At 46.9% G+C, this 14,799-nt stretch overlaps 1 protein-coding gene across 1 annotated transcript in view; it reads right to left on the bottom strand.

The window, feature by feature from the left end:
- Window positions 1-14,549, bottom strand: part of rxfp2b (relaxin family peptide receptor 2b) — a 192,897-nt gene extending 178,348 nt beyond the window's left edge. The window contains exons 1-2 of the mRNA XM_041198672.1: window positions 14,450-14,549; window positions 8,660-8,803 (exon numbers count right to left, since the gene is read on the bottom strand). Coding sequence (XP_041054606.1) covers window positions 8,660-8,803; window positions 14,450-14,549 — 244 coding nt within the window. The remainder of the gene's footprint in view (window positions 1-8,659; window positions 8,804-14,449) is intronic.
- Between the last annotated feature and the right edge of the window lie 250 nt (window positions 14,550-14,799).

Genomic DNA, 14,799 nt, shown 5'->3' on the forward strand with positions numbered 1-14,799 from the left:
ATGAAAACACCATTGGGAGAATTGCGAATTGTTTTTGTGATGGCGGGAATCTGATTTTTTGCCTCCCGCTGGAATCTCTACTCCCACCTGTCACAAAACCCACTGCGGGCGGGATGGGAGAATTCCGCCCATTGTGTCAGAATACATGGGAAGACTTCAAAAGTGTTTCAGTGTTGAATTGCAATCAAAAATACACCAGCTATGATATGGAAAAATACACTTAGTAGTTTTTTTTCCATACATAATTCACTTGTAAACATTTCAGAAAACCATTTTGACTGGCATACAATGACCATGCTTTAAATTAATGTTCATTTGTTCATGGTAAAATAAAAAGTTCCGTTTCTTGGAAGGTCGTATCCTGGAAGATGCACTAGGGTTCCCTCAGAAGTCCCCATGCAAGGATTGCGTGTGAATGGCCCAGGAGGTTTAAACTCCTGATGGGCAATTACCCTGCACCTGGAACTATCCAATATGCTGATTTAAATCACAGACTTCACATAGTTCCGAATCTCTTAGCAGAATGGTTACCCAGGAAAAGTTAGAAGGATTAAAACCATTTCTATCTCCTGGGTAACTATGGTACTGACCCACCCGCCCCCGATTACTCACAGCCTCCGACTACCCTCCCCACCCCCTGACTATCCTCCCGAACCTCCAACTTCCCTCCCGACTCCCCGACTTACTCTCCCACCCCCTCAACTACCCTCCCCACTTTCTGACTATTCTTCCCATTCCCTTCTACCCTTCCAACCCCCTGACTACCTTCCTGCACCCCAACCAACGCCCCCCACCCCCTGACTACTTCCTGAAACCCAACCCTGTCTAACCTCCAAACCACCCTTCACCCCGCCCCCCAAACTAGCCTCCCAACTCCATCTTTCCCCACTGCCTGCACCCTCCCAAACCCCAGCCCCCTATCCCCCTTCTCTCTGGCTTCTCAAACTTAATATTATCTGATTTATGGCAACTAGTGTTGGGCCAAGGGAACATGGCTTCACCTGCCCCATCGATCCTGCACTGTACTGAAGGCCTCCATACGCATCCACGCTGCACATTTGCCACCAGGCCTGGTTTGGAAGTCTGGGTGAGGAATGTGTAGCTCCAGACTAAGGTAAGTAAAAAGTATTGTTGTGGCAATGTGATGGTTATTGTCACTCCATGGTTAGTCTGGCCCATTATGTTTTTCAGTTTACAATACACGGGGAATCACCTCTGATGATGCAATATGGAAGCTACCATTCCCTTTATGAAATCAATTCTGAGTCCCAATAGAAGCTAATTCTTCAATAGCATTTAGAAATTAATCTAAAATTCTGGAGATAATAGGCTGAATTGTCCCAGATTTGCTCTAAGTGCAGTAGGTAAAACGATGTTTTACCCGTCGGCCGCAATGGTGGCTTTTCCTGCTGTATCATCCCAAACCCACTGCATTAATTATGCATTCCTGGGAAGCACACCATTTCCACAGCAGGTGGGCCCTCATTTGCTTGCCATGACATCAACCCGCCGCTCCATCACGCTGGGTGTGACATTTAAAGTGCAGTCGCGCGCTCACCTCAATGCTTCCAGCCCAGGACAACCAGGACAGGATGGCCCCAAAAGGCAAAAAGACTGTAGCCCCCTGCTTCAGTGATACGTCCCTTGAGCGCCTTTTGAACACCATGGAGGCCCACCGTGATGTCCTCTAGCCCCGCTCTGGCCACAGGATGGGCAGCTGTATCACCAACCCAGCATGAGGCAGTGGCAGTGGAGGTCAGCGCCAATGCCTTGCAAAAGAGGATAGCCACACAGTGCCACTACAGCTTGAATGGTCTCATTTGTTCCGCCAGGGTAAGTACCCTTCTCATCTTTCTCAACTCACACACTTACAAATCCATCAAACATCCACAGGGATCTCATACCTCAAGGGACAACACCACTAACTCTCACACACACCCTCAAATCTCCATCAGGCTCATATCCTCTGGAGCTCATGTTCTCATCCTGTCCAGCACATTCCTTGCAGTGTCATGCATTCTGCACACACTCTCTCCAGCTGTTTTCATGCAGGTAAAGCTGGCTCACATCAGCAGGGATAGGTCCAAGACCGGGAGTGGAGTGGTCTACATTAGGCCCCTCACTCACTTTGAGGAGTGTGCCATCGCACTGACTGATGAGGATTTCGATCAGGGCTGCAGTGACGGTGAGGTTAGCGGCGAACATCCTTGTGAGGATCCTGCACTACATCATCCCTCTCTCAATGCAAATATGAGTGCTCCCTCTCCTGCTTTTGGGCAGAATTTTGCCCTTGTGGGGCAGGCTCGGCGGGGGCAGTCGGAAAGCCGACTGCTGCCCGTGATTGGGGCTGGACAGCAATTTCACACTGGTGAGCCAATTAAGGCCTGCCCAGCGTGAACCACGAGCAGCAATGCCCAGTGTTGCCTGTGCGGGCAGGGGAGGAGGGCGAGCGCAAGTGTGCGCTTGAAAATCTCCCTGAGGCACAGAGCTGCCTTAGGGAGATGAACAGTTTTCAAAATAAAAAATAAAGATGTTAAAAATGTCACATGAGTAGGGCCATATTGTAATTGAAATTTGAAAAGTTTTATTTTATTTTATTTTTATTTGATGTTGGAAATATCATAACAAATGTATTAAAATTCTTTGAGGAGGTAACAAGCAGATAGCTAAAGGAGAGCCAGTAGATGTAATATATTTGGATTTCCAAAAGACGTTCGATAAGGTACCACACATAAGGCTACTTAGTAAGATAAGAGCCCATGGTGTTGGGGGTAGTATATTAGCATGGATAGAGGAGTAGCTAACTTATAGAAGACAGAGAGTTGGGATAAGAGGGGCATTTTCGGGATGGCAAACTGTAACTAGTGGAGTGCCACAGGGATCAGTATTGAGGCCTCAATTATTTACAATATATATTAATGACTTAGATGAGGCAAGTGAATGTATTATCGCCAAGTTTGCAGATGACACAAAAATAGGTGGGAAGGCAAGTAGTGAGGATGACACAAAGAATCTACTGAGGGATACAGACAGGTTAAGTCAGTGGGCAAAAACTTGGCAGATGGAGTATAACGTGGGAAAATGTGAGGTTATATACTTTGGCAGGAAGAATAGAGGAGCTGAATATTATTTAAATGGAGAAAGACTGCAGAAGGTTGCAGCACAGAGGGATTTGGCAGTCCTTGTGCATGAATCCCAAAAAGCTAACATACAAGATAAAGACAAAATACTGCAGATGCTGGAAATCTAAAACAAAAACAAAAAATGCTGGAAAAACTCAGCAGGCCTGGTAGCATCTTTGGAGAGAAAGACAGAGTTAACATTTCACATCCGTATGACTTCTTCAGAGCAGAAGGGGAGTAGAAATGTAGTGAAGTATATACTGTTTAAGGAGGGTGGAACAGGTGAAGCTGGATAGAAGCCAGCGATAGGTGGAGGCAAAGGAGAGTTTGCGAAAGATGTCATAAACAAAAGGGCAAAGGGTTGTTAATAGTGGTGGTGCTGGCTAAAGGAGGTGCTAATGGTGACATTAAGAGTGGAAAGCAGAATTTGAAAATGTCAGGATCATGGTAAGCACTCTGGAAACTGACAGATGGTCCTAGTGGGGGTGGGGTGGGGGAAGGGGACAGTGGTGGGGGAAAAAATCGGAAAGGCTAAAAACTGGGGATAAAACGATGAATAAAATGGAAATAAACTTTAAAAAAAAATGAAAATAAGAGGGAAAATAAATAAATAAAAATGAAAAATAAAAATGAATAAGAGAAAAGGGGGGGATCAGAATGCAGCAGTCTTGCTGCTCCTAATGTGGTCTCCTCTACGTTGGAGAGACCAAATGCAGACTGGATGACCGCTTTGCGGAGCACCTTCGGTCTGTCCACAACATGACCCAGACCTTCCTGTTGCTTGCCATTTCAACATCCCATCCTGCTCACATGCCCACATGTCCATCTTTGGCCTGCTGCAATGTTCCAGTGAAGCTCAACACAAACTGGAGGAACAGCATCTCATCTTCCGATTAGGCACTTTACAGCCTTCCGGACTTAACATTGAGTTCAACAACTTCAGACCATGAACTCTCTCTTCCATCCCCATCCCTTTCTGATCCCACCCACCCCTTTTCCTTAATCTTTCTGTCTGTCTGTCTGTCTATCTATCTATTCCATTTATTTTCATTATTATTTTTAAATTTTATTTCCATTTTATTCATTGTTTTATCCCCAGCTTTTAGCCTTTTCGATCTTTTTTCCCACCACTGTCACCTCCCCCCACCCCACCCCCATGAGGGCCCTCTGTCACTTTCCAGAGTGCTTACCTTGGTCCGGCCATCATTACATTCTGCTTTCCACTCTTAATGTCACCATTAGCACCTCCTTTAGCCAGCACCACCACTATTAATAACCCTTTGACCTTTTGTTTATGACATCTTTCACAATCTCTCCTTTGCCTCCACCTATCGCTGGCTTCTATCCAGCTTCACCTGTTCCGCCCCCTTAAACAGTATATATTTCGCCACATTTCGACTTTCCTTCAGCTCTTAAGAAGAGCCATACAGACTTGAAACGTTAACTCAAGCTAACATGCAAGTTCAGCAGGAAGGCAAATGGAATGTTGACTTTTATTTCAAAGGGAATGCAGTATAAAAATAGGGAAGTCTTGCTAAAACTATACAAGGCACTAGTTAGACCACACCAAGAATACTGTGAACAATTTTGGTCCCCTTATTTAAGGAAAAATATACTGGCATTGGAGGCAGTCTAGAGAAGGTTCACTAGGTTGATCCTGGGTATGGAGGGATTTTCTTATGAGGAGAGGTTGAGTAGGTTGGACCTGTACTCTTTAGAGTTTAGAAGAATGAGAGGTGACCTTATTGAAACATGTAAGATTCTTAGAGGGCTTGACAGGGTAGATGCTAAGAGGTTGTTTCCCCTTGTGGGAGAGTCTAGGACCAGAGGACATAATCTCAGACTAAGGGGGTGCCCATTTGAAACAGAGATGAGGAGGAATTTCTTCTTTCAGAGGGTAGTCAATCTGTTGAATTCTTTACTGCAGAGGGCTGTAGAGGCTGGGTCGTTAAGTACATTCAAGGCTGAGATAGACAGATTTTTAATCCGTAAGGGAATCAAGGGTTAAGGGGAAAAGGCAGGAAAGTGGAGCTGAGGATTATCTTATCAACTATGATCTCATTGAATGACGGAGCAGACTCGATGGGCTGAATGGCCTACTTCTGCTCCTATATTTTATGGTCTTATGGTCTTAACTTCATCCTGCCCATGGATGAGGTTTCCAAAAAGATGCAAAGGCCGCTTGGTCTTTTTGCCTGCCTGCCAACTGGCAGCAAAAAATTTCTTTCAATGGCCTTGTTAATGGCCTTACTGGGCCTTTTAATTGTCGGCGGGCATGCTGTGTGACTGCGCGCTGACATCGGGATGTTTGCCTGACATCAACGCACGTCATTTTACGCTCAAGCGGGTTGGAAGTGTGTGCTCCCACCGTGGTAAAAATTCTGCCCTTTGACTCTGCTGCCATGCACTAATTATCTCTATTTTGGTTCACAGGGAGCTCTGCCAAGCGACCAACTCCCTTAGCCAGCCAGTCCCTCAGCTCCATCCAGGTCTTCACCTGCAGCCAAGAGGACACCTCCTCCAGTGAAGAGCTGGAAATAAGCAGTCTGGAAAACCCGTCACAGCACTTACGCACAACCTGCAACAGCGCAGAGTCACACATCTTGGTGGGACCTAGATCTAGAGCAGGCTTGGGTTCACAGTCTGGTGGTTACAGCACAGACACATGTCTGCAGCAGGAGGAGGCAGGTTCAGCCGAGCTCCACAGCACTTGGAGGACTGCTGGGGAAGAGGCATCTGTGAGGTCTGAGTCAGATGACAAGCCTCTGGATTTGGTCTTACAACTCATCGTGAAGGGTCAGCAGAAGGCGGGGAAAAATCATGCAGAGCTTTTGGAAGCCCTCAACAGAGTGGCACGTGAGTTGGAGGAGTGTGTCGTTTGCTCTCTGATGAAATGGTGCCCACATGTGCATGTTTGGAGGTCTCCATGGGGAGGATGGTGGACACCATGGAGACCCTGCACTGCATCACGGGAGCCATGGGTGGGTTCCTGCAGCGGCAAGGCGAGAGGGAAACGGGGCACCTTGACATCCCTCCAGGTGTTCCTTCCCCTCAAGTAGTCAGGTTGGGCCCCTTGGGCACCTGAAGGGAGAAGGAGTGGCAGCTGGACACCCCTGGGTCATCCACTCAGGAATCTCAGAGGCTTTCTGCTCCCTCCAAGTCCCCTTTGCCTTTGAGCCCCTCAACCTCATCCACAAACAGAGCTGCTGGCCAACGAGTGATTCTGGAGGGAGAAGTGTGTGTGTGGCAGGGCCTTTAGGAGCCTCGTGCAAGCACTCTCCCATGCACGTAGATCCTTCACATATCACATTCGCTTCAATATCCTGAGCATTTTCAATGCTGCCTGTTGGGGTTTGATGGTGTCCATCTGAGCTGCATCTCTGCCCACCCAGTGACCACAAACCCATGCAGCACCTGATCTCGCCCACCAAGACTGTCATTTTACTTTCGATTTAGACAGCATGGTCTTGATTCGCTTTTTTGTAAGCTCCCCCGTCTTTTCTCCTCCCTCAGTCACCCATTTCCTTTCCCCCATCACTGTTGACTCCCCAACAACACTTTCCACTTCCCCTCTGTGACCTACCAGCCACAACCCCTTTCCTTCGGCAATGTCCAGGTGAACATGCACGTTCCCTTCCTTGCCAAAAATCGCACCCTTTTCCACATTCACCTCCTTGACCTCCTCCTTCTCACCCCCAGGGTCCGTGTCTGCTTCTGAATCCCCACCAACCACCCTCGCTGCATCTTCTACCAATACTGTCAAACACTCACACTCCCACCCTACCACCTCACTCTGCCCTCAGTCATTCTCACCAATCCGCCGTTCCAAGCCCACACTCAGTTCACTCCCCAAAAGGCAGTCATGGACTCCCTTGCACGTTCACTTGGACATCGCTTCCTCTGGATGGACCCCTTCCCCCTCTGGACCCCTACCGCCCCCCCCCTTTGGAACCCCTTTACCCCTTGAAACCCTTTCCCTACCTGGACTCCCTGTCCTTGGTCCTTCCCACCCCCCACCCCTACACCCTGCCGGAATCCATCCCCGCTTAGTCCGTCCCCCTTCCTGACTCTTTGCTCCAGCCTTATTTCTTCCTCCAGCCTTACTTATTCCTCCAGCATTACTCCTTCCCCCTTCCTGACTCCTTCAGATACATTTGTTTCTTCCTCCAGCCTTACACCCTCCCCTCTCCACACTCCTTCCTCCTCCAGGACTCCCTCCCCTCGCCGCACTCCTTCCTCCTCCAGGACTCCCTCTCCTCTCCACACTCCTTCCTCCTCCAGGATTCCCTCCCCTCTCCACACTCCTTCCTCCTCCAGGACACCCTCCCCTCTCTGCACTCCTTCCTCCTCCAGGACTCCCTCCCCTCTCCGCACTCCGTCCTCCTCCAGGATTCCCTTCCCTCTCTGCACTCGTTCCTCCTCCCCCAGGATTCCCTCCTCTCTCCGTACTCCTTTCCCCCTCTGAATTCCTTCCCTTACACCTTCCACCCCCTCTTACACCTACACCCCCAGTTGCCATCTTCTCCTCTGTTACCCCCTCCTCCCCCGTACTCCCTCCCCCCAGCAAACCTCCCCCACCAACACCTTCATTCCCCCCCTCCCAACCTCACCCCATCCTGACACCTTCATTCCCCCCTCTCAACCTCACTCCATCCTGCCACCTCTTCCTCTCTCAGTCAATCTTAGACTTTCCTTCTCCCACCCCCCCAGTACATCTTCCTCTCCCAAACACAGCTGGACCTTCCTCTCCACTCCCTCGACCATAATCTGATGTGAGCAGACCCTCAACGGTGACTTTCCAACTTCTGAGGGCTGCTTCGCAGCAGAACCATGTCCATGAGAACCCACCCAGCATACCATGGATGTTTCTCTAGTGTGGGGGCATGATTCCGGTGGGCTGGCCTTATAATGATATGCAGATGTGTTACAGTGAGGTTCCCGGCATCCAATGGCAGGGAGTAGATGATCGCAAACTGGTTTCTTGCTGCCGTGAAACTGATTTCTGGCCTTCTCACCATATTGTCCACTCACGCCGCCAAGCACAATCTTCAGTGGACATGGAAAATTTCACCCAATGGCTCAGATTTAAAGCTGTTTAATATTATTGCAATCATTGTTGTGAAAGAGTGCATGGACAAAACTATATTCACAAATCACTATGAAAATGCAGGCTTTAAAAAAGCGAAGGGGTATAATAGCTAAAGATACCTCTATAATTGTGACTTCACAGAATGTTCTGCATCGATTCAAATTGGGGGGGGCTGCGGTGAAGGTGCAGTTGGGCCACTTGTCACACAGATAAACAAAAAGAGTACCATATCTGTTCTATGCTGAGTAAATCTACTACTTTGTATAGCCTTGCAACTTTTCAGCATAGGCAACTTCTGCTGAATAAACAGCTGATCCAAAAAACATGTAACAACATTTCAGGTTATAATAATTGTTCCAACAATATGTTTTTCTCAACTTAGAATTATATGCAATGTAAATGACAGTCTGATATGTAAATTCATTACAGATAATCAAAAGTACATCACCACAATGTGCCTCATCAGCTCCATTTTCACAGTCTTTAATTTTATTGCAATATGACGACTGCGGGATACAGACTGAAAGACTGCCACACGGGAAAAATCCAGTCGGACAACGGGGACTGTCAAGGATGGATGAAATTGCAAGTTCTAAAGAGGAAAAAGAGAGATAATAAATCACAGGCATTATTTTACTTGTGAAAAAATTGCTCATTGGCAAGGGTGAATAGGACTTCAGCAAATTAATGAAGCAGTCAGGATATACAAAATGATAAGGTCACAAACTAATACAAAAAGGAACAAACTGTTTGATGAGTGACAACAGTTAAAATTGATTCAAGTCCACTTGAAAGAACAAAACAATTGAAATATTTGTTTTCTTTTTCCAATTTTCTTTTATCTTCTATTCTACTCACTTGGACTCTGTTGTAAAGATTCACGTGTGAGTATGAGGCTATTCATTCACCATAGGCATCGCAGTCATGCTAGATCCTATCTTCACAAACTTCAGCACACACAAATGCATTTTTCAATCGGTGTTACAGAATAGCAGTTACAAGCAGGAGCCCTGGCTGTTTTTGCTTTTCTCCCTGGCCTGAGGATACCCTTGCATTGCCCCAGTTGAATCATAGATTCATAAAATGGTTATACAAATATATGAATTAGGAGTTGGGCATTTGACTCTTTGAGCCTGGTCCAATAGCATAGCTATAGCATAGAAAAAGGCCATTCGATCATCATGTCCATACCGCTCTCTGCAAGTGGTAACTCACCTCGTCTCACTCACCTGCCTTTTCCCTTTGGCCCTGCAATTTATTTCTCTTCAGATAATTATCCAATTCTCTTTTGAATGCCTCGGTTGAATCTGCCTCCACCACACTCTAAGGCAGTGCTTCCTTGTCCAAACACTAGATGTATAAAAAATGTTTCTCCTCCTGTTGCCTTCGCTTCTTTTGCCAATTGCCTTAAATCAGTGTTCTCTTGTTCTCGATCCTTGTGCCAACGTGAACAATTTCTCCCTACCTACTGTGTCCAGATCTCTCAAGATTTTGAACACCTCTATCAAATCTCCTCTTAATCTTCACTTCTCCAAGAACAGCCCCAGTTTCTCCAATCTATCCATTATACTGAAGTTCCTCACCCTGGAATCATTCTCATGAATCTTTTCCACGTCCTCTCTAATGCGTTCACATTCCTCCTAAAATGGGGTGCCCAGAACTGGACACAGCACTCCAGTTGAGGCTAAGCCAGTGTTTTATAAGGATTTTGTGTACATACACTCGAACATATGAATTAGGAGTAGGAGTAGGCTACTCGGCCCCTTGAGCCTGCTCTGCCATTCAATAAGGTCATGTCTGATAAATGTAATCTCAACCTCATATTCCTGCCTACCCCCGATAACCTTTCATCCCCTTGTTAATCAAGAATCTATGTAGCTCTGCCTTAAAAATATTCATAGACTGCTCCCACTGCCTTTTGAGGAACAGAGTTCCAAACACTCAGGACCCTCTGAGAGAACAAAATTCTCCTCATCCCTGTCTTAAATGAGCGACCCTTTATTTTTAAACACTGAGCCCTAGTACTAGATTCTCCCACAAGAGAAAACATCCTCACCACATCCACACTGTCAAGACCCCTCAGGATCTTAAAGGTTTCAATTAAGTCACCTTTTACTCTTCTAAATTCCAATGAATACAAGCCTAACTTGTCAAACCTTTCCTCATAAAACAAAACGCCCATTCCCGGTATTAGTCTAGTAAACCTTCTCTGAACTACTTCTAATGCATTTACATCTTTCTTTAAATATGGAGACTAGTACAGTACACAATACTCCAGATGTGGTCTCACCAATGCCCTGGACAACTGAAGCATAACATCCCTACTTTTGTAATCTATTCCCCTTAGAGTACATGATGACATTCTAGTAGCTTTCCTAATTGCTTGCTGTACCTGCATACTAACCTTTTGTGATTCATGCACTAGGACACCCAGATCCCTCTGAATCTCAGAGCTCAGCAATCTCTCACCGTTTAGATAATAAGCTTCTTTTCCACTCTTCCTGCCAAAATGAATGATTTCACATTTTCCCACATTATACTCTATTTGCCAGATCTTTGCCCACTCACTTAACCTGTCTGTGCCACTTTGTAGCCTCCTTACATCCTCTTCACAAGTCTTTGAGTTTGTATTCTCTGGGCAGGATCTTCCCCCCATAGGGGGGGTTTGTGGGAGTGGATGCGAGCGGGTGGGTTCTCAATCGGCGCCCCCGATTTTGGGGGGGGGGGGGGGTTGGCAGGCGCACCGCCACTTTATGTGGGCAGGCGTGACGTCCACCAGGAAGCACTATGCGCTCCCTGTGTGGCGGGGGGGGGGGGGGGGGGGGGGCGGAATTCCCTGACCCGGGAATGCACTTTTTTTGTGTATGCACGCAAAAGAGCGCATAGATCTCCTTGAGGCAAAGTGCTGCCTCAGGAATGTCGGCTCAGGTTTAAACATTAAATAAAGATGAGAAAAAAAAAAAATTACTGACATGTCCCCCCATGTGCCACTGTCACATGAGGTGGGACATGTCAATTTCTTTTATTTAGAGATTTCATACAAATTTTAATGCCCTCATGGAACTTCATCCTGCCTGTGGATGAGGTTTCATGTTTTTTCAGAAGCCCACCCAGGCTCCTGGCCTGCCGCCAACCTTAAGGCTGGATGGGCCAATCCATTAATCAATTTATTTACTTTTTAAATGGCCTCAATAGGCCTTTGACAGTTCGCTGAACTGAAAATCTAAATGACACGGGATGATGTCGGGACGCAGGCCCGAAGTCACCTCATATCATTTTACGTATCGGCGAGTGGGCCCCACCCCCCACTCGCCGACCAGAAGATGCAGCCCTATCTTGAAATCAGTCAGTTCAGTAAACATAGGAACTGAATCTAAGAATGAAGCTTAGCATCACGCCATGCTTTACTGAAAATTTTAAAGAAAAATAATACTGTTAAAAATTTAGGTTTCTATCATAAAATTTTAACTAGTTCAGCTTTTTAAATAATGTATACTTGTAAAGAAAATATCATTTTTTCCAATATTACTGTGTGATACTGTGAAGCAAGCTTGTGGGGGCTGTGTGTGTGTTGTGTGTGTGACTAATTTAACTAATATAAAGACAGTCAGACTGCAAGGCTGTTCCCCTTAGTTGAAGGATCAGTCACAAGGGGACATAAGTTCAAGGTGAGGGGCAGGAGGTTTAGGGGGGATGCGAGGAAAAATGTTTTTACCCAGAGGGTGATGACAGTCTGGAATGCACTGCCTGGGAGGGTGGTGGAGGCGGGTTGCCTCACATCCTTTAAAAAGTAGATGGATGAGCACTTGGCAGGTCAAACATTCAAGGCTATGGGCCAAGTGCTGGTAAATGTGATTAGGTAGGTAGGTCAGGTGTTTCTCACGTGTCGGTGCAGACTCGATGGGCCGAAGGGCCTCTTCTGCACCGTGTGATTCTGTGATCTGCGCGATTGCACACCGACATGTTTCACAATTGTACATAAGTACCATGCACCTGGCGAGTTGCACTTCACTTGGGATTTTGTGGTTTGTTTCCCTACTTTGCTTCGGGCAGCATGCGCAGTCATCAGCGCCAGGTTTCTCAGGCAGCACCACATCACTTTTAGGGGGACTCACGGGCAGGTCTCTACCTACCAGACCAGCCATATGGCGGGGGTGGCTTTTCAACAGCTGCAGGGCTGGGGAAGAAGCGGCCTCAGGCAAGGGACAAGGCTGCAGAACGAGAGTGTGTGGCGACACATGTTGATCTGTGCAAGTGGCCTCAAGATGGAGGGCTGAGGAGGCCCAAAGAGATAAGGCCAGATGGTGATGTGTGGGTGTGTGTGAGAGAGCGAGTGGTGATGTCCCTTGAGCTGGCAGCGAGTGAGATGCCAGTGAATGTGTAATGGGCTTGTGATGGTGAGTTAAGAGTAATGAGATGGCTGCCTAACGCTGGCGGCATGGATGAGATCATTCATCCTCTTTCTGCACTGGATAGCCAATCTCTTCAGTGCAGCGTTGACACTGACAACTCTGCCACTGTCTCCTAAGCCGGAGTGGTGAGGTTGCTGGACCTCCTCCAGCCAGAGCGGGTGTGGAGGACATCACGGCGGGCCTCCAAAAGACATTCCAGTGACGTGTCACTGAATTCTTCTTGGCTTTCACTGGAGCATTCCTGGGTTGCAAGCATTGAGAACTGTGTGCATGGCTACAGTTTAGATATGGCACCCAGGGTGAGGAAATGGTGAGGTAACGGCATGGCGGGCAATTCAGAGGCTGCCCACTAGTGAGATGGCATGTTTCCTGTGGATGTATAATTAATGAGGTGGGAAGTGTACGATACGGCTTGAAAACCTACCATTGTGGCTGTTGGGTAAAAACGTTGTTTTTCACGCCCGCTACAGCACCAAGTGCAAATCTGGAATGATTTTGCCCAACACCTTTGGGCACGTATTTCAGATAAGTGAAAAGAACTGGACCACGACCTATGTCAGTTTTATCATATGTAGCAGGTGTGAAACCAGCAGAGGCTGTAGACTTTATGCTTCAACTTCACACCTTGCGCATTATTGAAAAAAGGCTTACAGCCAGCATTTTAAGCTTTTTGGAAGTGCTGTAGTGAATTTAAGTATCAATTATATTTGTCCAAACACAGAGTAATGCAAACCAAAAGTATAAGCTGATGTGATTCATGTACATGGCTCTGACATGGTAACTTTAAAGTCAAGCTCATTAAATGAACTGTCCTATTAATGTAAAACTTGTTCATGTTGGTAATTCTGGTAAACATCTTGAGGGCATTTAAAGGAAAGATCAGGATTTGCTCTTGAATATTTTAGATCTTATTTGTGAGATCCGTAGACATTCCTGTACGGACTAATAATGCAGAAGCCCAGTCTAATGCTCTGGGGACACGGGGTTTGAATCCAACCACGGCAGCTGGTGGAATTTAAATTCAGTTAATAAATCTAGTCTTGGTATTAGAAAACATTGCCAATTGTGTTTAAAAAAACCCATCTGATTCACTAGTGCCATTTAGGGAAGGGAATCTACCATCCTTCCCTGGTCTGGCTTACATGTGACTCCAGGCCCACAGCTCTTAAGTGGCCTCTGAAATGGGCTAGCAAGCCACCCAGTTGTACCAAACCACTACAAAGACTACAAAAGGAATGAAACTGGTTGGATTACCTGGCATAGTCCTAAGCAAATGGCAAACACAGCCCTGTGAACCCTGAAAAGTTCTGCTTACTAACATCTGGGGGCTTGTGCCAAAATTGGAAGAGCTGTCCCACAGATGAGTTGAGGAACAGCCTGACTTAGTCATTCTCACAGAATCATACCTGTCCCAGACACCACCATCCTTGGGTGTGACATGTGCCACTGACAGGACAGGCCCAAGAGAGATGGTGGCACAGTGATATACAGTCAGGAGGGAGTTGCCTTGAGAATTCTGAATATTGACTCTGGACCCTGGACCCCATGAAGTCTCATGGCATCAGGCCAAATATGGGCAAGGAAACCTCCTGCTGGTTACCAACTAATGCCACCACCAGCTGATGAGTCAGTACTCCTCCATGTTGAACACCACTTGGAGGAAGCACTGAGGGTGGTTAGGGCATGGAATGTACTCTGGGTGGGGGACTTCATTGTCCTCCACCAAGAGTGGCTCAGTAGCATCACCACTGACCAACTCCTAAAGAACATAGCTGCTGGACTGGATCTTTGGCAGGTAGTGAGGGAAGCAAAAAGGGAATACCTACTTGACCTCACCCTCACCAAACACCTGTCCCAGATGCATCTGTCCACGACAGAATTGATAAAGGCTTCCACCGCACAGGCCTTGTGGAGATGAAGTCCCATCTTCGCATTGAGGATACCCTCCATTGTGCTGTGTGGCACTACAACTGTGCTAAATGGGATAGATTTTGAATAGACCTAGCAACTCAAAACTGGGCATCCATGAGGCACTGTGGGCCATCAACAACAGCAGAATTGCATACAAACACAATCTGTAACCTCATGGCCCAACATATCCTCCACTCTACCATTACCATCTAACTAGGGGATCAACCCTGGTTCAATAAAGAGGGCAGGAGGGCATGCCAGGATC

Source organism: Carcharodon carcharias, chromosome 11, assembly GCF_017639515.1.
Source record: "Carcharodon carcharias isolate sCarCar2 chromosome 11, sCarCar2.pri, whole genome shotgun sequence".
NCBI lineage: Eukaryota > Metazoa > Chordata > Chondrichthyes > Lamniformes > Lamnidae > Carcharodon > Carcharodon carcharias.